Below are 27,406 nucleotides of genomic sequence, written 5' to 3' on the forward strand. Positions count from 1 at the left end.
ATCTGCAGACAGGTCTTCTTCCATAGGCAACATGTAACTGGTCAAAATTGTCCATATATCTTTCTTCCTTTAATATGCTGTGTAGTGTTACGGAGGACCAAGATCCTTCAGTGTTAAACAGCCCAATATTTTCACCGCAGCTCTCCAAATATCACTGTGGGCACTATACAGTAGAGATGAGCACAAGCTGAGCTCAAGCCCAGGCTAAGTTATTTAGAACATATGTTACAAATTTTTGTTTCACGGTTTTGAGGTGGTTACAAACTCTTCCAAGAATTGACAGAAATATCATTTTCCAATAAGAATGATTCCAGTGTTGGATAAAGCAGAAATTTCTTGTCTTTTATCAAATCCATAACACCATTTTTTTCTCAAATGCCTTTATTTTGTTGTAGCCATCAAGATCAGTTAAATATTTTCCTAACACAGAGATTTAGTTCATTTAATTTAGAAAAAATGTCTGAAAGGTAGGATAATTTTTTTTACTATGTGCTTTACGTCACATTGACACAGATAGGTCTTTTGGTGATGATGGGATAGGAACGAGCTAAGAAGCATCCATGGCGTTAATAAAGGTACAACCCTGGCATTTGCCTGGTGTGAATATGGAAAACCATCTTCAGGGCTGCTGACAGTGGGGTTCGAACCCACTATCTCCCGAATGCAAGCTTACAGCTGCGCGCCCCTAACCACATGGCCAGCTCGCTTGGTAGATAGGATAATGCTAGTCAACAGTGAGTGATGTAAAATCAGAATTATGTTCACTTGAAAATATTAAAACTTATCTGAGAGGGCCAGTACACTGAGCACGGTGCTTGAGGCCTCTTCGTTCAGGAACACTCGGACTCCATTCCTTGTGCTGCTGGTCATTACTACCTGCATAGTCCAGTGCCTGGCCATCTCACCTCACTGATTCCGTCACGCTGATGTTGAGGCATTTCATCTCCTGAATTATGTTATAGATTTCTCCTCCTTGAAACATACTATGGACATTCCAAGTACATATCTTCCTGGCTGATCACAGGATTCTTAGCACTCCTGCCCCATTTAAGGGGCGTCCCTTGTTGGTTCCATGGTTAAAATTTGCAGCCGTGATGATTATCCTGGTAAATATAAAGCATTGGTTTTCCATGGCCTTCTGCATCGCAGCGAAACTTCCTTTCCTCTGCTCCAGCTGTGTGTGTCGCTGTCTGATCCTGGACTCCTTCGGTGCGTGAGGTTCTTTTCGGTCCCGAGCCAGTTCTATTGGAGCTGCTGTCCACCAACAAGGTGGGTTTCATAGGCATTTCTTCCACTGAGGGACTGCCACCTGACACTCAGTGTGGAGTCGCTATCTGCATTTTCTACTCCATTACCATGACTGGATAACCTGTTCCTTCTGCATTATGTGCCTTTGACCAAATCATTGCTGGTTCATCTGCCTTTAGGGGCAATTTCTTACCCCACATACAAGAGTGCCCTGTTCTACTGCAGGGATGGAGTTGGAAGCTTATCCTGGCTTTCTCTCAGCCCCCTCCTTTTCAACTGGCCAACAAACATTGGAGAATAGTTCTCACAAGAGAAAGTAGAGTTAGGGATTTTCCCTTCATTGAGCCTGAGACCAAGTGGCATTACTCAGTGCTCTTGGCCAGAAGATAGGATACATAAAATTTCTCATTGTAAAAATTAAAATTGAGTAAAGTATAATTGGCACAGTCGGTGAATAGAGACAATTCTCGAAGAATGATGGTGACCCCCCCCCACACACACACATCTTCCAACTCCTTGAAGAATGAGGGTGGTGAGAGTGTAAAAGAAAATTCAAGAACACTTCTCTACTCCTCAAAGAATGAAGGTGGTGAGGGGGCCGGGCTGAGTGGCTCTGACGGTTAAGGCGCTGGCCTTCTAACCTCAACTTCGCAGGTTCGATCCTGGCTCAGTCTGGTGGTATTCGAAGGTGCTCAAATACGACAGCCTCGAGTCAGTAGATTTACTGGCACATAAAAGAACTCCTGCGGGACTAAATTCCGGCACCTCGGTGTCTACGAAGACCGTAAAAGTAGTTAGTGGGACGTAAAGCAAATAACATTATTATTATTAAAGAATCAGGGTGGTGAAGAGGTCAAAAATTAAAATATCTTGCTATTGCTCAAAGAGTAAGGGTGATAAGGAGCAAAAACACACACACAAAAAACACATTAAAGAAAACTAGTGACTGAAATGTAGATTTCCTCTAGAAGATTAGAGAGAGAGAGAGAGAGAGTTGACTTCGGGTTAGGAAATTAATCCATAGGATGGCAGTCAAAGTGTTCCAAAGGTGTAGAACATGCTGTTGTTCCTATCAGAAGTCATGTTTACACAAATAAACAGTGTCTTTCTCTTGATCCTATCCTCCCAAGGGTTGACAAAGTTTTTGAAAGCAACACCTGACAGAAAACATTGTTAAGGTAATGTTAGAAACTCCTGAGGCACTCAGTACATGCTTTGAATTTTTTCGTAATTTTCTCTCTGTCGTCATGAAACAGAGACTCCGTTTTCAATTAACATTCATTCAGTCATAGCATAATTTATTTCTCTCCCTTGTTCATATAATTGAAGACATTTCTGTAATGAATGAATGAATGAATGAATGAATGAATGAAAACTATAACCTGTTTTCCAGTCATTGACTGGGTCGGGGATGTAATGAATGAATCATATATAGGCTATTAGTATGATGGGGTCGCCACTGCTAAAGTGATTTAGTAATGACTGATAGATGCGATGAAATGAGAATGGAGAGTGTTGCTGGAATGAAAGATGACAGTGAAAACCAGAGTACCCAGAGAAATCCTGTCCCTCCTCCACTTTGTCCAGCACAAATCTCACATGGAGTGACCGGGATTTGAACCACGGTTTCCAGGGGTGAGAGGCCGACGCGCTGCCGTCTGAGCCACGGAGGCACCCAAGTCTGTAATAATTATAATTTTTAGTTATAGCTTTAAAAATTCTTTAACTGGATGTTTATATTGGTATTTCTACAATCATTTGAAGTAGTTACAAAAATGCAGCATGAAACTGATTTAAGAAATAAGTTTAAAGACCAATTCTACTTATACTTGCCTATATGTCAACTTTGGGAAATGGCTTTTGCAAGAACTAGCAATTCACTGTACATAGATACACAGACCAGTCTAGTGAAGAATCTTTGTGAAAATATTGTATACAGATTTTACTATCGAACCTACCTGTGTCCCATAAGTAGTCCATTAACTGTAGAAGAGTTAATAGTTCGTGAAAAAATTTGAATCAGTGCATGTGCAGTGCATGTACAGTTTCACTGAAAGTAATATCATTCCTTCCTCTTATTGTTACATTATGGAAAGTGATTCAGTAAAGTTTATTAGCAGTTAAATAGCATTAAAAAACTGGTTTCCTTTTTAAGTTTTCTAAGATACTGATATTGGACATGGTTTCATTTTGAAACTTATTTTCTAGTAATGCAAGCTTTCGTGTGTTGTTTACTAACTTAAATGAGGATATTTTGTATTTTTGGACTACTTCTATTATTATTATTATTATTATTATTATTATTATTTATGATTTTAAGTTATGCAGATGTATACTCTTCTAGTGGTTAAGTGTAAGAGAGGACCTTGAGCCCTAACTTTCCACTTCTTGATTTTACATTCTACAGTTCGTTTATTTCCTACCCAGACTTCGCAAGCATATTCTTTGTTGTTCCATTGCATGGGCTAACCTATTGTATTGTTGTGGGTTCAGAACCCACTGGTGTCCGGTTGGCCATTTTTGTTCTGTACTTAACATTTCTTCTACACGCACTAATTGTACATAACACGACCTAATAGGTTGAAAGTCTGTTTCGATGATTTTATGCATGTTTTCCTGGCATGATGTATGAATTCTTTTTCAGCCAGGATATATGATGCAGAGTCAGCCTAGTGTTGATGGATTGTCTGCTCAGATGTCTAACCTGTCTGTGGCTCAGGCTGGATTTAATAAACTGTGGGTAAGTGAAAGTAAAAGATTCTTTACATTGTTGTTGAACTAATGTTTAGGATTTTATTTTCTGGATAATAAAGAATGTTGTAAGTATTGTACCCATGCGGGATGAGCCATCTCGTCATCATGATTTGATATGATTGATAGGATATTGGAATACTGAAATACATATTGGGAAGCGGGTGCTCACTTGAAAAATATTGCCACACCTGCAAGAACATTCAGACGGATCTTGAGCCAGGAAGATTATATGGAAAATAGAAATGAACATTTCCAAACGTGGAAAGCACGGTGAGTTAAGCTGTTTATCTCGGCAGAAATCACTCAAAGTGCCTGCTTCCTTAAATACCAGAGTGGAAAGGGGAGAGAAGTAACTATGTCGCTAATTGTTACGAGGAAAAGAATGCTGATATTCCGGCTCAGTACGAAATGGCACAATGCCACATGTTCTTAGAAATGAGGAAACAAGATTCCCCAGCCTACGGTCATATGTTCTTAAGGTTGGCTACGGGTATATTTAAAAAGTCCGCTTTACTTCTAGGCCAGTGACAAAATTCTGGTGACTTCTCGACCATATCCAGGTGAATCAACTTTGAATTTGTAAATATGAAATCCTCTTATCTTTCCACTTAATAATACATAAAATATTTGAATCACAGAATTTCAGCAGTGCGGATTTTAGAAGATCTTCATCATGATTATTAGCATTAACTTTAATAATTTAAGGTATCAATTTCTAGGAATTGACCGCAGTTGGATTGCTGTTTGCCAGAGCTACACCACGACAATAGCGATGCTAGAAGCCCGCGAAACGTGGAAGACTGAAATCTAGTGATATCTTATCAATACACAATTGATTCTTAATGAAATTACGACGTGTCGGATTAAATGATCAGACCGTTCTGTGGTGAAAATTTGAACATCCAGGTCGGCCTCCATATACATATTTAAGACACCCTCCCCCCCCATCTCGGGGTTGACCTCTGGTGAACCAGAAGAAGAGGGCAGGAAAGTATAAATAAGACGGACCCGACACGTGAACTGAACTGAGCAGAGGGCGGAAGCTATGCCGCTCGGTGCAAAATTATCCGCACTACACTTAAGCTAGTTGCGGTGTATAGCCCGAGTACTTTCAGTTTGTATTGGTTGAAGCAACAGTAATAAGTTCAGTTTGACTGCCATTATGGTTCTCGTAACATAGAAAGATATTGATTAATATCAATTACTGGCAGACACCGGAAGCACTTGTAAAGAAGGCAAGGTGCCTAGCCTGCATTTATAATATTTCAGACCGTGAGACTTCGTAATCTGTGGGGGAAACCGAGTCAGCGTAGTGAACACTAGACGGCCTAGACAATAACAATGTCCGGGAGTGCCGTGTTCGATACTCGCAAAGCACGTCAGGTCGCATTTATGATACTTCGTCGCTTAATATCAATGGTTCCTAGTTCGGGCAGGAACGATAACAAATCAGTTAATGTTTAGATGGTCTTAGGCACCTAGGAGTCAGAGTATGTATATTAGTGAATGAAAATCCACAGCATGTTTCCAGTCATTCGACCGAGTCAGGAATGGAATGAACGAAGCCCCCATCTAGCGGCGAGGATAGGAATTGTGCTGGTTGCCAAAGCCTGTTGCACTCCTCTAGGGCAGTGCTTAATGAGTGACAAACAAAATGAAATAGTAACGGAGAGTGTTGCTGGAATGAAAGATGTCAGGGAAAACCGGAGTACCCGGAGAAAAACTTGTCCCGCCTCCGCTTTGTCCAGCACAAATCTCACATGGAGTGATCGGTATATGAACCACAGAACCCAGTGGTGAGAGGCCGGCGTGCTGCCGCGTCAGCCACGCATTTAAATAGGACCCATAATAATAATAATAATAATATTGTACATCGGTAATAGTAATCATAATATTGATGTTCTGACAATTGTAAACATAATAATACCAACAATAATATTGTACACCAGTAATAGTAATCAGAATGCTGAGGTTTTGCCAATCGTAAAGAAATAATAATGATGATAATAATATTAATAATAATTGTAGCTGCTGTGAATATGATTGGTTTTGACCAACAAGTTAGGCTTTCCTTGTATATATTTAGTTTAACAATAGTGTGATGTATAAGTGCATAGAATTAATTCAGCTCTATGTCCTGAAGGTCAACACCATGTCAGAAGGCGGATGGGAGCCTGAGCCTTTTATCCGTCCAACGCCAAGAAGCTTACAAAACGATGATTACCATAATTTGATTAATTATGTGGGAATGTTATTGCCATAAAATGGGGTAATAGAAATATTAATATGGTTGCTTAACATAACACATGGACCGCTTCTCGAAAAAATATAATCCACGAAATCACTCGTAACAGTGGATATTCCAAAAGAAAAATGAACCAAAAACAACTTTAATTAAAGAGCGAAAAGAGAAAAAGAAATATGCAGTTCTAACTTTTCGAAATAAGCACTTACCAACTGGCTAAAATTTTCAAGAAAAGAACATCAATGTCGCATACAAAACGGATAATAATACTAATAAGATAATTTTCAATTCAGATAATATAGAGAATAAATATATATTTAATAAATCAGGAATTTACAAATTAACATGTAAACAACGATACATAGGACAGTCTGGAAGAAGTTTGGCTATAAGGTACAAAGAACATGTTAATGCAGTCAAACATAAAAGATATTCGGCAATGGGAGAACATATGGTTAAAAGGAATCATAAATTCACAGACATTTCTAATGACATGACATTATTACATTCGGCCAAAAAGGGAAAATTAATAACTATTTTGGAAAGATTAGAAATTTATCTTACACAAAAAAAAAAAAAAATTTTGAATCAAGTTTAAATGAGAGAAGTGCAGAAGATAACCCAATGTATAGACTAGCATATGATCATTTAAGGAACAAAAAGAGGAAAAAAAAAAAAAAAAAAAGAAGAAAACTTGAAGATCTCAAATTTATATAGTATTCTCATTCAGTTCAACAAAATTTTATGTATTGATAATTTTTATAATATTTCATAAGTTTTCTTTACTCATCGATATGGTGTATTAAGACACAATACTACTTTGAATTGTAAAAACAAAAGATTGTTTGTTTTATTCTTTGATCTGACCACTGATGAAGGGAATGGTTGAATTCTTGAAACATGTTTGGTTGAATAAATAATTTTCTTCCATTAACAAGTGTGTTGACAAGGCTGTATCAAATATAACTATTTTAAATATTTCTATACTACATTCAAACTAGTCAATACAGATCATACAATCATTTTAACCAATCATGGTTAAGATTATCTACACTTGATAGCTGCAGACGCTTAAGTGCGGCCAGTGTATTCGGGAGATAGTGGGTTCGAACCCCACTGTCGGCAGTCCTGAAGATGGTTTTCCATGGTTTCCCATTTTCACACCAGGCAAATGCTGGGGCTGTACCTTAATTAAGGCCACGGCCGCTTCCTTCCCACTCCTAGCCCTTTCCTGTCCCATCGTCGCCATAGTACGTATCTGTGTCGGTGCGATGTAAAGCAACTAGCAAAAAAAATATTTACTTATGTATTTATTTATCTATTTATCAATTTATTTACACTGTTTATGCCCACAATGGAGCACCAAAATCAACCTTATATTATTATTATTATTATTATTATTATTATTATTGCCTTTTTGCTGATGACTTTGCGCTGCTATCTAGGAATACTGACACAGCAATAGAACAGCTGAATGTACTAAATCTACAAGCAGAAAAAGCAGGACTACAGATATCTTTAAAAAAAAAAAAAGAACTAAATGTTTAACAAACATCAAGATAGCCCCTCAGTACCTGAAGACAGAACACGGTAAAGTAGAAAGACTTGATAGCTTTAAGTATTTGGGTGAAATAGTGCAATTGAAAACTAATGAAAGAGAAGCAAACAACAGCAGACGGGAAAAGATGGCTGCGGCTTTTTGCAGGACATATCCTGTATACCAGAAGAAAACCATCTTCAGGTGAGCTAAACTAAGGCACTACAATACAGTGATTAAAACAGAATGTTTGTACGCTAGTGAATGCTTCCAAATGACGGAAAGCTGGACTGAGGGAAGCTGAGAAATTCGAAAGATGGATCCTTTGCAAAATAATGGGTCCGAAGATTGTAGACGGACAGTATAGGTTGCGAGGAAGGGAGTTACTTTATCGTGACATTAAAAGGCTAACTGAATCCATGAGAAAACGGAGACTTTAAATTCTATGGGCATTTATTTAGAATGGATGAGAAGATACTAACAAAGGATTTTCACAATACTAGACAGCAGACCTAAAGTGTCGGACAAATGGGGTTCAGGGAGGTAAGAAAGGATCTCAAACATGTGGGACTAAATTCAGAAGACATCTCAAACCAAACAAAGTTTAGGTCAATGATCGACAAATTCCAGGGATTCCATGACAAACCAAAACTTAACCGTGGGTGGACGGAAGAAAGAATACATTCTGCCAGAGAAAGGATGCTAAAGTATGGGTTGTGAAGAACGCTTCCAGAAACACGTAACTGTTACCTGACGTGGTCTCTAATGCTTATTATTATTATTATTATTATTATTATTATTATTATTATTATTATTATTATTATTATTCTCACTGATACAGATAGGTCTTACTGTGACAATGGGATATTAAAGGGCTAGGGGTGGGAAGGAAGTGACCATGGCCTTACATTTGCCTGGTGTGAAAATGGGAACCACAGAAAACAATCTTCAGGGCTGCCGACAGTGGGGTTTGAACCTACTATCTCCTGAAAGCAATCTGACAGCTACATGACCCAAATCATGCAGCCATTTGTTCAGTGTATTATTATCATCTTCATAGTGGTTTAACATGACACTAACTTGGGATTGGTTTTCGGTGGCAATGGGATAGAAAAGGGCTTGGACTGGAAATTTACAGCACCAATATTTGAAAATGTGAAAGTACAGAAAATCATTTTCAGACTGTCATTGGTGGCTTTATTATATCTTATTGAACTTAATTATATGGAAGTGAAAGAATGAAGCTCTGATGTATTGCTCTCTGCTATGAAATTAACATATCATTTTAAATAGAAAAATAGATTCTATTTGTCCAGTTGCAAATTTTACCAAAGGGTGGTGAGATACAAGCTAGGAAATGCATTTTGATAAATTTTGGATTGGTTAGAGCCTTTCCATTGTGTTTTGATAGGGGCATGTTGTGTTATGTTAAAATATAACCATTTGCAAAATAACATTTTACTTTGTGTTTCAATAAAGTTTGATTGTAATCAGTGGAACTTTTATGAATGTATGGTACATTTATGACATATTTTGCTGTTTTAATAAGAAGTGGATAAAGCTACACAGATATACATATAAACATTTGAAGTACGATACATGAATTCATTCACTGCTTTATGGTGGCTTGCAATGCGCATAGAAGGTTTCAATCTGATTGAAAATTTAAAACACGCACTGTCTTGTTGGATTTAAGACATTCTCTACTGTGTACTAATACTGCACTGCAGCCTGTTAAAGAAATTACTGCATAATATCCATCAACAGAAAAGGCTAGAACTTGCACACAGAATCTGTATTGTTCCATTAAAACGGTGCAACCCTTATGTTCATAGCCCATTCATGCACAAACAGGACTCAGCAGAAACAGAACAACCTGCTGATGTACTAGGAGTACGGAAGTTGTTGCAGTGACATAGGTAAGAGGGGTAATGAGCTCATGTTGGCTGCAGAAGGTTAGGAGAAGGAAGAGCAATTAAGTCATGTACTTCTAATATCATATTGGAGAATTGATACTTCTTTGTGGCATCTGAAGACAAATGCTCATTGTCTTAGGGCCGGTTGTACCACCTACTGGTAAAGTAGCACGTAACTTGCACTCCACGTTAAAGGATGTTTCCGTTCGACCACCCCCAGGTAGCGCCATCGGCAGCATAAATCATATTCACCCGGCGCGTAATTTATCGGCCACTTTGAGGGCCCAATAAGACTTTACCTGCCTGGCAAGTTTTGAGAGCTGAACATTATTAGCTGTATTCCTGGTGACATATAACTCAAATTAGCTTAGTATACTGAAAAAAGCATTATACTGTAATAGTAATTGATATTGTATTGCAGGATTTTGAACATTAATGCTTCCTTTGAGTTGCAACAGTCACACCAGCCTCTTGCATTGGTAGCGTGGGGAACACATTTTATACGTCAAGCTTTCGCAAAGAAACTCTAAAAGGATATAAAATCAAAACCTGTTTGGAAATAATTTCAAATGGGATTTAATTTTCTACTTTTTCAGTTTTCAGATACCAGGTTAACTTAAGTGTATGTATCCCAATTACCCCAAACTTCCCCGTAGAGTAATGGCTAACGCGCTCATTTCATAATGCGAGGTTTGCAGGTTTGAGTCTTCATTATGACTAATCTTTTTTATTTTCATTGTTAGCGTTGTATTAATCTGTATGCCTCTTTTCATACGTTCTTTTGTTAATATATTTCGTTGAAATGTTTAATCAATATTATGTCTACTAGGAAAATGCTTTATGTGTGCTACTTACAGAAAGTGATGTTACGATTAATATAGCATACAGGACTGTTGCCCAGGTAGCAGATTCCCTATCAGTTGTTTACGTAGTCGTCTTGTAAATGATTTTGAAGAAATTAGAAACTATTCCATTCCCGAATTCCTTCCTATGAATGGATATTTACCCCGATTAGTTCTTTAACAGTACCTTCCAACTCTATCTTCATAAAGTTAAACATTAGAATAAAATGCGTTATCAATAAATGAAAGCATGTGGAACTAAACGAGGTCACAGAGGTAGTTGCAAATAGAGCATCGTGGAAATACTTAATCAATTCACAGAAGCCTGCAGATAGAATGCTCAAAGGCAATAAGTCCATAAGGAAGATGTGGATGTATACGTATATGGAAGTGTGTAAAAAAGAGTTAAGAACAACGGCAAAGAACGAAAATAAATTTTTAAATGTAAATTAGAAAGACGACGAAAACCTGCATACCTTCTATTACGGAGCGAGCGACTTGACCAATCTACTACAAGAATACGTTCCAAACACGCTGCCTTACATGACAGGTTATAACTGGCGTAAGAAAATGTAATCTCAAGATTTTAATCCCAGTTAGGTATTGATTTTGAAACTCGTAGATTAAAATCCCGGAAGCTTGACATAAATCGTTGTCCATAACTCTTAAGACTCCCTTTATTAGGCTTTTTGGTGATAATCAACAGATGCAAGCACAGGAAAATAAGACAATCGAAATGAGCTTCATACATCTGATGATAGATAGCACCACACTCGAAAGTGAGAAGTCGCTGAAAATCAGTCTGGCCAACTTTGTATATCGGTGTCTAGCTCGGGGTAGCTACCCAGCACTTGCGCGGAGGTGGTTGCACGCAAGGCAAAGTACCAGCTGATTTACACCCCCAGGTAGTTTACCTCCCGGGCAGCTGCCAGTCACTTTACCAGCAGATGGTAGAACCGGCCCTTACATGCCACACATTCTTAAGGGAAGAAATATAATATGTTACTATGAGTCTACGTATAAGAATATGTATGATAGTTGACAAAGATGGTAATAAAAGAATGGAGGAATTAAAGATTAGCTTTGTACCCTGTGGTAGATGGGAGTTAATTATTTGTTAATGTATGACAATTTTTCTAGGTAAGTTTGTATCCAATACAGAGATGCTAATTTAAAAATTAAATGGAAAGATGTTTCCTTTCAATCAGTTAAGGAAAAGTAACCAATCCTGAATGCTGAATGAGGCTATGCTTTGTGCAAATCATTAATTTGCATATGAGATTGCAACATTCAGGAAGTCATTCACAAAATAGATTTCATCAAAGAGTGTGATGAATCCTAGTTTAGTTCATCAAAGCCATTTCATATTCACATACTAAAGTGGCTTGTCACATCAGAGAAATGGTATGGGATGTTCCAGAGCAACTATGGTAATAAAAAAGGCAACACTTTTCAAGGGTTGTTCTTTGGAACTTGTCAAGTCAACATGTTTGTGTGATATGGTCCAGCTTGCCATATTTATTTGCAGGATTGATGTTAGGCTCTACATTACTGAATAACTGGTGGATTTAGTGTTCTTAAAAAACACTATTATGGGGGAGGATATTTTACCAGAGCGGTATTCAGGGACTTTGTCCAAGTGCTGAAGAACATTAAGAAAGAATTTAATTCTGAGCTTGAAGGCATTAAGATAATTGAAAAGAAGTTTCAGATTCTTGTGGTCCCTTGCTAAATAAAAGTTGAAACAATGTGCAAAGCTGTGCAGTTTGAACTTACTAGTCTTCAGTATGACATAAAACTACTAGTATATAAATAATTGTACTCACCTGGCTGCATTTTATAAAAAAAAGTTAAAAAAAATCCTAGCAACACTATCCACAACTGCATAGACAGGCTGTGAAGATAATATGAACCTAGTCTAATTCTGCCTTTAAGTATTTGTATTTACAAATGCCATTTTAATGTCAAGCGTTTGTTTTTATTTGGTATATAAAATGTAATTGCGATGGTTAATTAGACTGTTGAGATGTAGTAATTCTCAACCTGTTTGATTTAAACCATAAGTAAATATGATATTGTTTCAGAGCTGTTCTGGTTGTTGATACTATCACATATGCATTTGTTTTCATTTCAGGGTTTGGAATACTATGATCTCCTTCAGACTCGTAATATTTTACCACCCGAGAAAGTAGACCCACCAAAGGTTACATTGCATCAAGAATTCTTAGATAATGTCAACTGTAGTCCTGAGTAAGTCTCTTATGTATACTGTTCATCATTATCATCATCATCATCATCATCATCATCATCATCATCATCATCATCATCATCATCATCATTCACTACCACTACTTAGCTAGCCAACTGGATGGTGTTAACATATTGGCGCACCTTGTATGGAAACACGATGGTATGCAAAAATAAAAGAATGGATTCTATAGAGTGATAGGTTAGTAAGGAATTCAAAGTAAGACTGCAAAGTTCTTAAGAGCGAGAGAAAAAAAAAAGAATACATGTACTCTGCAAACCTTAGTGGGTTTCTATGCTGAATAAGTACTTTAATAATTACAACTCGCAAATTCATGCTGTACAGTACCGTTCACCGTTACAAGTGCTTTGCTTTTATCTTCTGAGCGTAACGTGATTGTCTGCAACATGGAATGCAGCTAACAATTTTCAGTTCTCAGTTCAAGTAATTGAGATTGATGCTGCTCATAGCATTACCATGCAGTCAAGTAATCAAACAGAAGTAACTTTTTCCTAACATGTGTATTACCTGCTCCTTTACTGGTAGGTTATAAAACCACCCCTTAGTTATTCTGACTTTGTATTAGTCTTAGTATAGTCTTTGGAACTATGGAAAGATTATCCCTACACATCACATTGTACTGTATTCTCTTGGCAGTCAGCCATGAGTCACCAAATTTGTTTCATCAAGTTTTGTTAGTTTTCAGAGGAATTACATCTGATTACCTTGGATATTTGTAGAGAACTGTCTGTACTGAAAAAAATGACCAACTACAGAATATCTGTACATGCATTGGTTAGAGTTGAAGAATCTTCAAAGCCAGTACAAATCTCTCAAGCAGGACCTCGTGCCTTTTGTCAGTCTTTGTTTGAATGTTTGAAGATGTTTGTGATGATCTTATTCCTTTATATTTAGTTACATCACAAAGAGAGAAAATGTGCTCTGTGGTCACTATATATACACTCAGCAGGAGTTTGTGGGGTTCAAAAAAGATGGGGCACAATGTTTTAGGTCTTCTAACAAAATAGTTAATTGAAAACACATCCAATCCCATTTTCATATATATATATATATATATATATATATTTATCTGAAAACACCTTTGTTGTAAAACGTTTGGTTTGTGGCAGATCTTATTCCTTTGTAAGTAATCGTTTCTTATCATTTAGAGTTCTAGTTTTTAAATATCTCAGCTGTTTCATTTTGCTTACTATAACTGACAAATCACACACAAATAACAGGTGAATGTTCACAAAAACCTTTTCTAAAATGCATTGAATAGTGACATGCACCATAACCGCATACTATTGGACATGTCCAATGATGGACCATTATGTTGGTATTATAGATTTGCTCATTCAGGACAGATATTCGGATTCCCTGCGGGAATCAACATCTATGTCAACTAGAATGCGACCATTGCAATGTTGCCAAGTTTCTACCAATATACAAGAAAGGAGCGTAATGCATAAACAATACAAAAAGCATCTTTTAAAGAAAAATAACTTCATAAATACATGTTCTCTTAAATGCTTCATCGATGTTAGGGCACGTGACCATGTGATCTAAGGGTAGAATCATGCCTGCATAGACTTCAGTAAATTTACCCGAGTGACAGAGTGATTTTCACAGTGTAATTCGGCGAGTATGCTCTTAGGCAACCGTCAGAATGTGACTGATGATGAGTAGCTGAATATAACTTTTATATTTAATGTCAAAGTGAGTTTAATTTTATTATAATTGTTGTTTTTTTTTACAGGATTTTTAGATGTACGTTAACAAAAATTCCTGAGAGTAATTCACTACTTCAGAAAGCTCGTCTACCATTAGGAATTCTAATTCATCCCTTCAAGGACCTCAATGTAAGTTCTCGTTAAATTTAAATATTGTTCAGTATTTAAATTTTATAGTAAATATTCATCATTTGTGTGTCATAATGAAAAATATATATCCTCTTGAGTTCTTTTTAGTTAAACCTCTTTAAATCATAAAAAGAGGTAGTATTAGGCAATAAATTTAGCGCACTTATAAGTTAGGAAATTTGTTTGGAAGGGTAATAGGGAGGCACATTCAGGGAAACGGGATGGCCTAGGGAGCGGTGATAAGGGAACAGGGAACTGGAAATCAAGTAGGGATGACATAAAATTGTTAGTGTTGAACTGTAGAAGTATTGTAAGGAAAGGAATTGAATTAAGTAATTTAATAGATAAATATTTACCAGATATTGTAATAGGAGTTGAATCATGGCTGAGAAATGATATAATGGATGCAGAAATTTTCTCATGGCACTGGAGTGTGTATCGTAGAGATAGGATAGGAAGGGTGGGAGGGGGAGTGTTCATTCTGGTGAAAGAAGAATTTGTAAGCTACGAAAAAGTTAAAGATGAGACACATGAAATTCTAGGTGTAAGGCTCATTTCTAAAAATAATAGGCAACTTGATATATTTGGAGTGTACAGATCGGGAAAGGGTAGCACTGACGCGGATTCGGAATTATTTGATAGGATAGTCAGCTACGTAGGAAATGACATGGAAAGAAATGTGATTGTAGCGGGAGATCTGAATTTGCCAGATGTCAATTGGGAAGGAAATGCGAACGACAGGAAGCATGACCAACAAATGGCAAATAAGTTAATATGGGAAGGACAGCTGATTCAGAAAGTGATGGAACCAACCAGAGGGAAAAATATCCTGGATGTGGTGCTGATAAAACCAGATGAGCTCTATAGGGAAACTGAAGTAATAGATGGTATCAGTGATCATGAAGCGGTTTTTGTGGTAGTTAAAAATAAATGTGATAGAAAGGAAGGTCTTAAAAGTAGGACTGTTAGGCAGTACCATATGGCTGATAAAGCAGGCATGAGGCGGTTTCTAAAAAGTAACTATGATCGGTGGAAAACGGTAAATAAAAATGTAAACAGACTCTGTTTGCATTTCAGAGCACAGAGAGAAGGAAATTATTAGGCCTTCTACCACTACTCATATTGTAATATGCATATTTTTTATTTATAGGTACAGTAAAACCTCGTTAATTCGAAGTCGTTGGGACTCAAAAATCGGACTTCGAATTACGTGATTTCGAATTAACCGCTAATTCGCAATTCAGAAGTACCAACCCTTGCCGCGTTACAAAATATTCTAAGGCCCGTTACTGCATGCATTTTACCTTGATTCACAGTTTATACTTTTCAAATGCCATGAAAAAAGAACCATTTCCAAAATGTATCCAAGAAGGTGCATTTACAGTATTCAAATATTACACTCGGATATCTCACTGGTAAACATAACCTCACGCAACGAAAGAAAGAAAAAAAAAAAGCACGATTCAAAGACGAGGAGAAATCTATGCTCGCTCCCATGTGCAAGTTTTTTTAAAAATTGGTTTACTATACTGTATGCATTTTAGATGCCTTGTATTTACACAGAAAGTACCCGATGCCCTTAAAATCGAACTTTCCTATGACTCTATCCTTATACGATTTCCCGCCATAGCACTTCTCTCGTACTTCAGAAATGTAAACACTTGCCGCGTCACGAAGTATTCTAAAGACCCATTAATACGTGCAATCACCTCGATTCACAGTTTAAACCTTTCAAATGCTATGGAAAAAACTATTTCCGAAATGTATCCAACAAGGTGCATTTACAATGTTCAAATAATGCACTTGGATAAATCACTGACAAACATAACCTCACGCAACGAAAGAAAAAAATCGCACAATTTAAAGACGAGGATAAATTATGCCGCTTCCCCTCTGCAAATGCATTATTTTTTGGATTTCTTTACTGTTTGCATTTTTATTATAGATGTTTTGTACTGGCATGGAAAGTGCCGGACGCTCTTAAAACATCGCGTCTTATCAAAGTTTCCTATGACAAGGGAATAAAGTATCTCGCTTCCATGTGCATTGCAACGCACTACTATGACCCCCATCCCTCTATCAATCAATCAATCAATCAATCAATCAATACTGATCTGCATTTAGGGCAGTCGCCCAGGTGGCAGATTCCCTATCTGTTGCTTTCATAGCCTTTTCCGAGATGATTTCAAAGAGATTGGAAATTTATTGAACATCTCCCTTGGCGAGTTATTCCAATCCCTAACTCCCCTTCGTACGATTTCCAGGCTGGCAATTTCTCCTTTAAAACAATAAGACCGTTTGGGCTCGCATTAAAATAAAACAATGCAGTTTCACCTGCAATGTCAATATTGTTCAATGCCTACGAATTTAATATATAAGTAATAATAATTTATTATATTTGCCACGTTTTTTCGTCAACTGTCGGCATCGCAAGTGTTCGCGGATTCTGTTTTCTCGCACACTGCATGTTGCGTGATATTACGGCGTTCCTTAAAAGGTTGAACAAACAAGAATTCCGATTTCATTCAACTTAGCAATCATGAAGCGCACTGTTGACCCACCGAAGTGATTGTAAGTGCGGAAAGCTACCCCTCCACGTTCTGGAACGCGCGTTCTATTATGACGAGGAGCGGATAAATTTCGAGTTGAAATTACTCTGTAACATACTATTGTTTTAAAATGTAAAGGCAGTTTCGAATTAAAAGTCTGAATTTCGGTAATGGGGCCGACATTGTACTTCGAATTACGAATTATCCGTATTTCGAATTAAACGATTGAAATAACATGCAAAACTGTATCTCATGTTTCCGGGAACCAGAGCTTCTTCGAATTAGGCGGGATTATGAATTAACCGATTTCGAATTATCGAGGTTCTACTGTATATCCGAAACCTTAAATTCTTGGCCCGCAGCATGATTACCTTGTTTCTCTGTATTTTGAATTACTTGAATGTTAAAATTTGCCATAAAACTTGGACGCCTATTCATAACTCGCATGTAAGTGAAGTCACGTTTGAAAGCAAATTACGGTATCGTAATATATCTCAGTTGAATGTATACCTTACGTCTCACACTTACCATAAACTGGTATACCGTAATAGCAGCTAGTATCACATTCTTGGATGTAACACTTTCACGGTCTGTTGAATTACTATTTTTCCAAGTTGAACTGTGTTTCATCTAGCTCATTTGGCCATGGAATATCCTTAAGATCCTGAATTACCTATCTGCCTTTCACCAGTCAAGGGGAGCGAGCTACTGAAACTAAGATAAGGAGAGGATTATGGGAGAGGAGGCATGCATGCCGCAGAGTGTACCTTGTAGTATTTATACCGACGTGTAGAAAAACTGATGCAAGATATAATTGGAGATTATTTTTCTCCTTTAGTTCCATATAAAAAATTAGGGTGTGTGCTATTTGCGCTGGTGATATATATGAGAATAAATTTGGTACTACATTTGTCCGACTCACTGGCTGAATGATCATTATTGAGGCATTCGGTTCAGAGGGTCCTGGGTTCGATCTGTGCCTGGGTTGGGGATTTTAATCGCGTGTGATTGATTCATCTGGCTCAGGAACTCGATGTTTGTGTTTGTCCTAACACTTTCATCTTCATATTCAGACAATGCGCTACACTACCAACCACCACAGAAACACGCAATACTAATTACATCCCCCCATATAGGGTTGGTGCCAGGAAGGGCTACCGGCCGGAAAACAGGACGAAATCCATATGTGCAACACAGTTTGCACCTGCGACCCCACAAATGTCCGAAAAGCAGTAGAAGAAGAAGAAATTTGATACTACATTTGTTTCAAATTGCCCTAAATGCTGGTTGTCAGTTTCCTAATACAACATAATAGAACTAATCGTGTTCATCAGCAGTTGTCCCGCCTGATGTCAAGTGCTATGTGGTTCTGTCACGGACCATTTCAGGGTGTAGATTTACACTTTTCATGTCTTTGTGTTGTGTATCAGTCCATTATTACTTAGGTTGTCTCTGGGGTCTCTTTCCAATTATTTCCAGCTTGTAGAGCTCACCTTTGTAATGGTACGGTGCTTCTGCTTACAGCACATGTCCAAATAATTGTAATTGACTTTCACTTTTCTTCTCCTGCATCATTGCACCATTTATGTCTGTCTACATTGGAAACGTAATTCAATCTAGTGATGCCGGCTGAAATTCCCGGAATCTTGATTTCCATGATGCTTACCAGATACTCTGCCTTTTTCATTGTTGGCCTACATTCAGATAGAACATAATTGGATGGACAGTGGCATAATACATTTTCGATTTCAAGTGGTCATTGGGCTGGCGATCACAAGGTACACCTGTCGTCATTTGCCACTTCATCCAGACTGCATTAATCCTGATATTCACCTCTTCAATAAGTTGGCCTTAGTTTTTAAGGATAGATACTTCATTTTTATCACTCTTGGCAGGTCATGTGCTATCAACTTGGATTGTTTTGATTTCTTGTGAGCCTGATGTCATACATTCAGTTAGCTTATTGTTGAGCCATAGCCTACTGTATATTGTGTCAATCATTTCATTATTGTGTTTGGTGTTGGAGGTCAGAGTTGTTTTCATTGGCTTGCATAAAATTGTCATTGTGAAGAAAGGGCCAGGGTATTGGTTCATGATTCGTATACTGTACCTTTGCATCTTGTTGCCAGATTTTTATTTGGATGTTACCTAACATCTTCAGTTAGGACATACAGATCTGCTTCCTCAAAAATTCTGTTATTGGTTAAATCACAGTAAAAAAAAAAATGAAACACCTACTTCATTTCAGCCTGAGAAAGATATTTCTGTAATAATTCAGTCTCCTTTACAGTTGTTACTTTGTAAAATGTCCTCTGCTCCTTGATCTGTAATAGCTTCATGAATTTGAGTTATTTAGAGATCAGATATCTTTAAGTACAAGGGGTATTGTCCAAAATAAAACTGTTATTTTATGACGTTCAGCTCCGTGATATTTTGTATGTCTCACAATGCAAGATAGCAAGTACCCAGTTTTACTCCTAATTGAATTCACACCCCGATATTGTTTACAGATATGTCCAACCCTTGTCCTGTTTCTCTACGGAGTCAGGTATGAAGTGAGATGAATCTTGTATAGAGAGTTTTTATGACTGGGCGTCCTTCCTGATATCTTCATCCTCATCAGTGGAGTTAATGGGATGAAATGAAGTGATATACAGTATGATAGTAGAAAGGGAAAGGGTGGGACCCGGTGCCGGCACATAGCCTACTGCTTTTGAATGGCACCAAGGGGTCTGTTCAAATTTTAACGTCCCCATTCAAAGGACGAATCCTCATCAACACCATGATATGCCCTCACTCCATATGAACACTGTGGAGAGGTTTGGAATTGAATCCAGGCCTTTGGCATGCAATCCAGTGATTAGAAATACCCTGCCGGCCAGCATTCTGATGGTGAACATTTTTTCGATCAACGGGACTCGAATTGGCTAACCACGGTGTCAGACCATCCTAGACTTGATGCCCTAATAATTGAAGCCACCAGGCAAGCATTATATAAAGACAATTATTCTTTACAAATCAATTTCCTGTAGCAATTCACTCTCTTATCACTTGGGTTTTTATTAATATTGCATTAGCATGTGATCAATGTGTACTCCAGTAGTATTAATTACAAGTACAGTATGCAAGGATAAAAACACTCCTGGTGATGTAAACCTTGTACATTTTTGTAGAACTTCATAGATCAAGCAGTTTGTCTTGAAGACTGACTTTAAAAAATCCTGTTGTATATGTCTTCTATATTCTTGCTATATGGCAGGTGTTAAACAAATGTCTGAATATTTATTTTCAGCATTTACCTGTAATCCAGTGCAGTTCCATTGTGCGCTGTCGGGCTTGCCGGACATATATAAATCCTTTTATATATTTTGTGGACCAAAAGCGATGGAAATGCAACCTTTGCTTCAGAGTTAATGAACGTAAGTAAATAGGCTAATTTTAAGGGTGTGAATGCTGGTAAATGAATAAATGCTGTTACTGTTATTGTTTCTTTGTTATTTGAGTTCATTGAATTTTAAATAGAAAATGATTCATCTTCTTTGTTATAAAGAAGATTGGTTTTGAGTGATCATTGATTTAAATGGACACTAAGTATAGCAATGTATGAAAAGCAATTTTTTGTATAATTCTTCGGTTTTTAAATTGATGTTTTTTGCTATATTGCTTTACGTCGCACCGATACAGATAGGTCTTGCGGCGACGATAGGATAGGGAAGGCCTAGGAGTGGGAAGGAAGTGGCCGTGGCCTTAATTAAGGTACAGCCCCAGCATTTGCCTGGTGTGAAAATGGGAAACCACAGAAAACCATCTTCAGGGCTGCCGACAGTGGGATTCGAACCCACTATCTCCCGAATGCAAGCTAACAGCTGCGCGACTCTAACCACACGGCCAACTCGCCCGCTAATTGATGTTTTCACGGCCTAGAATATGTTGCGCTTGTGTCATGTGAAAAAGAGAGAATGCAGGGGAACTTCATTTTTGTTATAATAATAATAATAATAATAATAATAATAATAATAATAATAATAATAATAATAATTGTGGAATATTAGCTGTTCTGATAGGTACTTAGTTTCCTTTGTAATCCAAATATTCTGTCTAAGAAAGATTATACCACTCCTTCCTATGGTAAGTCTGGATTGTTAATGCAGAGATTAAGAATGAATACCAGATAGCTGCTATTTGGAAACAGTGAATCAATTGCATAAATCTAAAAATGTTGCCATAAGTAAGGTTAACTTTCATCAGTTAAAATGGAAACCATTTCAGGTGCTGTACTGGCTTGCATTTTTCTACTTCTCCATCAAGTATTCTAGTAAATACTCTCGAGTAAATACTTCTGGATATTTCTTTGCAGTACAGTATTGCACAAACCTAGAAGACAAGTTATACTTGCTTAGAGAGAACGAGAGAGATAGACAAGAACATGTATGATTGAGTACAAAGGGAAAATATATTAGCTGTTATGGGAGGGATTATAGAATTAGGGTAGGTTATTTCAGGTAGTCAAAGGCATATATGTTGACATTTGGGCTACAGTGAGAATTTATGGTAGACTGAATTCTCAGTTCAGGGTTCAACAATTTGGTAATCTTCGACCTTTGTTGTTCATAATATACGTGGATTATTTGCTAGAAGGTATACCGTATTTACTCGTGTATGAGACCCCGTTGTGTATTAGACTCCTTTTGGCTTTTCGAGACGAAGAAAATGAAAAAAATATATCTCACATACCAGACCCCCAACCTAATTTGTCAGAGAAGAACGATTCACCTTTGAGAGCAGATACAAGCCGTATGCAGCTCTGATGACATCACACAAATTTGTAAATAGTTTCGTCCTACGATCCACGCAATAAAAACGCACGTTGAAGTCATGCGATACATCTGTGTTTCGTAGTTTGAGGTTATCGCACATTGAACCCCACTTTACTTTTTTTTGGCTGTAAAAGTGGGGGGAAAAGGGGATCTAATACGCGAGTAAATACGGTAAAATGGCTGGGAGGAATTCAGTTACATGGAAATCTGAAGCCACATAAAATCAGAAGGAATCTTTAATACTGATGAATACTATATATTCTTGTATTCTATTCTATTGGTGTATTTAATGGCAGATTTTATATTCTGTAATTGTGGGATCCCATATTACGGCCTTGGTACTTCCTCTTGTAAAAGGTACGTTTGGAGATAATCATTATTCTCTGTTGTTGGAAATAATTTCCCTTTTAATACAGCCTTCTTTTTGGTACTATATATATGCATTTCCTATCAAAAGCGTTGTAAGGCAAGTCTATAAATACCATTTATTTGTTTATTTATTCATTATTATTTGTGTCTGTATAAAGTGACAAAGTTAGAGTTCTTGGCCCTCTCTTACACTTGACCACATACAATTTTTAGATTAATGTTGATGTTACCGGGCCAGTTGGCCGTGCAGTTAGGGCTGCGCAGCTGAGAGTTCGTATCTGGGAGATGGTGTGTTCGAACTCAACTGTCAGCAGCCCTGAAATAATTTTCCATGGTTTCCCATTTTCACAGCAGGCAGATGCTGGGGCTGTACCTTAATTAAGGCCACAGCTGTTTTCTTCCTATTCCTGTCCCATCGTCGCCATAAGAGCTATCTGTGTCGGTGTGACGTAAAGCACAAAAAGAATATATATAATGATGCTTTCACGGTCTGTATTTGTGGACATGATATAGACTTTTGGGCTTAATGCTGTGTGAAGAAAACATGGTGCTCCACGTCTTCAGAAGAAAATCTCAACTGTTCACGAGGAAGACTTCTCCAGTAATGAACGTTGAATTTTACTGTTGGTAAAAGAAAGTGGACCAGGCGAGTTGGCCTTGTGGTTAGGGGCACGCAGCTGTGAGCTTGCATCTGGGAGATGGTCTGTTTGAAGCTCACAGTTGGCATCCTGAAGATGGTTTTTGTGTTTTCCTATTTTCACACCAGGCAAATGCTGAGGCTGTACCTTAAGGCCACAGCCGCTTTCTTCCCATTCCTAGGCCTTTCCTATCCCATTGTCACCATAAGACCTATCCGTATTGGTGCAACATAAAGCAAATTGTAAAAAAAAAAAAGAGAGAGAAGTAGTGGTACATTCATTTGTCACCAAATGGCTCACCGTATGCTGGCACAGCTCTGCCATTTCAAGCAGGAGCTGACAGCACTACGAGAAGCTGTAGAAACGTAAAAATCCTACCCTGACGGTGCCAACGGCTCCCGTTTGAAATGCTAGTGCTGTACCAGCGTACGGTGAGCCATGTGATGCCGAATGAACATACCACTATCTTTTACGAATGGTAAAATTCAAGCCTTCATTATTGGGGAAGTCTTCCTTGTGAACAGTCGAGATTTTTTTTTCTGATGACGTGGAGCAAGGTTCTCTGTGAATTGGAGAAAGTTTCACCTTGTTTTCTTGACATAGCATAAGCTCAAAAGTCTATTATAGTAGAACACCCATTTAATTTTTTTATAGGGACCTGATATTTTTAACCTTAAATGGGGGTTTATCTTAAATCAAGGTTTCAGTAGAAAGCACACTTTTTCCAGAGATCTTTGCCTGTATTAACATAAATTGTACTATCATACATTATTTACACAGTGACAGTAATAAAACGAGGAGATATTTATCCTACACACTGTATAATAGTTACAACTTTGTACGGTTTGTGTTGAAGATTACTCTTGTGTTAAACTTTTTCCTTAGAGAATTCAGTAATTTGTTAATTTTGCTGGTCAGTGTAGTTGCACAACTTCTGAAACTTTGTCTCCCTCTACATCTCTTGGTAGGTTAAGAAATTGTTTTCATTGTTATTAAGGAATATGTTCGCTATTATTCCTGATAATGGTGAGCCTTCCTTTGAGAAATTTTTGTCGGTGAATGCTAAAGAGCTTCGGTTTAAGGTTTTTCTTATTACATTATACATGATTTTCTATGAAAGTTGGGAAAAATACCAACCTCTCACAAAAACATTTTCAAATCAGTATTGCCCCCATTTTACCGGGCAACTCAGCCGGTGAGCGAGAGTCCCAGAGGCGGAACGTTCGCTTACAGGCAGTGCAAAAGTTTTTAAGGTCAAGGATAACCTAAGGACTGGCGACAAATGAAAAACACTAAAAATGGGTTTTAACATTTATTTAAAAATAAGCACTTTCCATAAGATATCAAAAATTTCCAAAATCTTGAAATAAAATAATATGTTTCTTCCCAGTCGGTTCCTAGTTCAACGGGATTTCTTCCTCAAAAATTACGTTCTGTAAATATATGAAATAAAATTAGCTTGATTGTTTTAAGAAATTAATCATTTCGTTATTTGAGATAACCCTATCTCAAATTTTTAAAATCTGATTTTTAAATCAATTAATTGAGTCAACAGTAATTTATCATTTACACTTGATTCATTGAATTTCCCTCTTCAATAAAAAAAAAAAAAAAAAAAAAAAAAAAAATATTTCTTCTGATGAAATATTTCTACAATTAATTTAAACTCTAAATTATTTAGCTGAAATAGTTAAGACTCTCATTTAACTTATCATATTTTTAAACTTTGCGTAAATCAACGCAATGTTGTGCACAACTCACAATTCAATATCTTAAATTTTTTGACACGTAAGGTTATTCATTTACATTCAGTGAAATCAATCCATGGACGTGGCCCTTGCCTATCTATTTTTATTTGAAGCAATAGACCCAAATCTATCTTATTTCACTGTAAAAATGCTTAAAGGTTCATAACCGAGTCAAATATACTCGTCTCAAACAACATGGAATCGAAGAAAATTTACGCGCATAGCGTACAAAACAACATGACGAAAAAATCACCATGAAAAATCATAGTCATCAAATATTATCCAATCATCCATCTCACATTCATGCTTAGGCCCACGGCAACATTAATAAATAATTTTAACGAAATCTAGTCCTTGATTTTTATTTTTAAGGCTTATTCGAAATTGGAGAAATTTTCCCGATTACAGTATCAGCTAATGACTACCATTGCGATCATTTGATATGTGATGGTATCAGGATTATCACTTTCACAATGAAATAAAATTCACAACGATGTTCCAGGGAAATTTTAAAATAAAATTCATCACACATAATTCCATAAAATTGCCTACAGCATCGGATAAATAAACATTCGCGTATGCGGTCTATGAGTCACGTCGTCTTTATTATTATTCTCCTACTATCTCAAAAATCTCAATTAATATGTGCTCCGCATGAAGAAACTATGTTCAGAAACATACTCTCTTCCAAAATTGACTCAAATAATGGACTCACAAATAAATACCTATCATCCGATCCATTTCCAAGTCTAAAATATCCAATAACACAGTAAATGCAAATAAGTGAACATTCAAAACACGACCATATCCCAGGCCTACATTTACTCAAATTTGAGCACACATTAACCTCTTATAAGCTCAATATTAATTATACTCATGACCATAAGTTATCCTTTAGACCAGAGTGATGTTAAATTATATTATTATTATTATTATTATTATTATTATTATTATTATTATTAATATGCGCGCGATCACGTCCTCGTAGGCTATAGCTTAATAAATCATAGATGACTCTATCATATCCCGAATCCATAACAGACCACAAAATCATCTGGGATAAATCCTAAAATAATAGAACACGCCAATATTCTGTCCCATTCAACTCAAAAATTATTTTAAATTATTTAATTAATAATTATCGCATGGGTCAAATAATTTTAGCAATCTCCTATGCTTATTCTGGGACAGTGAGAACCTGTCTCGAAGATATTCACTCAAGTAGAACAAATTAATAGGTCCCAAGTACACTCTCATACTCATCTCAAATTCTACCAACACCAAGGAAAGAAGAATGAAATTTCTAACTACGAAGACTAGTAGAAATTATCGCAAATAAATAAACAAGGACTACGATTACAATAATTTTACAAAAGAATGATAGAAAATAATTTAAAATCTTATCTGAAGTGGACATGGTTCTGGACTTGGCGGATGATCAAGGAAATTGGATCAGTCATCCATCTCGAATAATATTCTCCCCTCGGCTGAAGTACGCCTTACATTTTAATAATTCATGGCTGCAGTGAGGGTAGACATGGAACAGCTGCTGACTCCTGTATACTGTTGAGGTTTCATCCTTGGAAAATTTTCTGGGCTGCTTGCAATCTTCCGTCTTCCGTCTTCTGATAAATAGCTGAAACTAATAAATCAGTCTTAATAATAGTTCCAAACACACACACACGATGAGTTAGGATGGAAAAGATTACGTACTTTCTGTTTCTTTATTTCGTAGAATAAATGAAATCTGAACTGCTGTATTTCAGAAATTTTTGCAAACTAAAATTTCCTCAGAAGCAGAAATATTGCCGTACGGTATCAGATAAGTGCTTATAGCTGCTAAAGTCAAGTAGATCGCCTCCAAATGAAATCAAGGAATGACGGCGAATGCAATCAGGGAATACGACGGCGAGAATGTAACAAATTTCCCCAGATGCACAAGTATTTAATATTCTTGAGATGTAGGTGTGTCTTTAAGTCGTATGCTATTGGTTGAAATCTTGCGATCAGGCGAACCTTCCAATTCTATTGGTGAAACATTTTGACATACAAGTCCAGGAAGTATTGATCGCCCTATAGGTGAGCCAGCGTAAGGTTGCACATGACAGCTGCGCACTATGTTGGTCACTCTGCAATGGCGCACGAAGCGATGTTGCCGCCGCAACAACAGCTGATTGCACGACACGTGAGTTTCAAAAACATGGGAGAAATACTTTTAATGTCATCGCAATGATACACAACACACATACAAATGAAATCGGCCGACAAAATCGACCTTTTAACACACCGATTAAATTTACAATAAAATACTTCATCACACGAAATAATACGAGATAAATATACTACGGAGTTCTTATTAACGCGTCGTTAGAAAATACAGAAGAAATCGGCCGACGATAATCTCATTTCAAATACACCAATAAATGTTAGAATAATAGTCTACAGGTACACCAGTGCTAACACAAAAGTAAAATACAGTACATACAATTTACGAAAATTCAGAAATCTTATTTTCATACCTAATTCACACAGGTAGAGGCTCTATACCCTCCAGATCACTGCCATCACTACCGTCGCCTTCGTTGTCGTCTAGACAGATCATCAATTCCTTACAGTCCCTGATGATGCCATGT

At 37.1% G+C, this 27,406-nt stretch overlaps 1 protein-coding gene across 3 annotated transcripts in view; it reads left to right on the forward strand.

The window, feature by feature from the left end:
- Positions 1 to 27,406, forward strand: part of Sec24AB (Protein transport protein Sec24AB) — a 201,776-nt gene that overhangs the window by 37,539 nt on the left and 136,831 nt on the right. For all 3 annotated transcript variants that reach the window (XM_067135817.2, XM_067135818.2, XM_067135819.2), the window contains exons 5-8: positions 3,893 to 3,988; positions 12,677 to 12,792; positions 14,550 to 14,652; positions 20,494 to 20,620. In XM_067135817.2, the coding sequence (XP_066991918.2) occupies positions 3,893 to 3,988; positions 12,677 to 12,792; positions 14,550 to 14,652; positions 20,494 to 20,620 (442 nt within the window). The remainder of the gene's footprint in view (positions 1 to 3,892; positions 3,989 to 12,676; positions 12,793 to 14,549; positions 14,653 to 20,493; positions 20,621 to 27,406) is intronic.

The sequence above is a fragment of the Anabrus simplex genome, chromosome 1, assembly GCF_040414725.1.
Source record: "Anabrus simplex isolate iqAnaSimp1 chromosome 1, ASM4041472v1, whole genome shotgun sequence".
Lineage (NCBI taxonomy): Eukaryota > Metazoa > Arthropoda > Insecta > Orthoptera > Tettigoniidae > Anabrus > Anabrus simplex.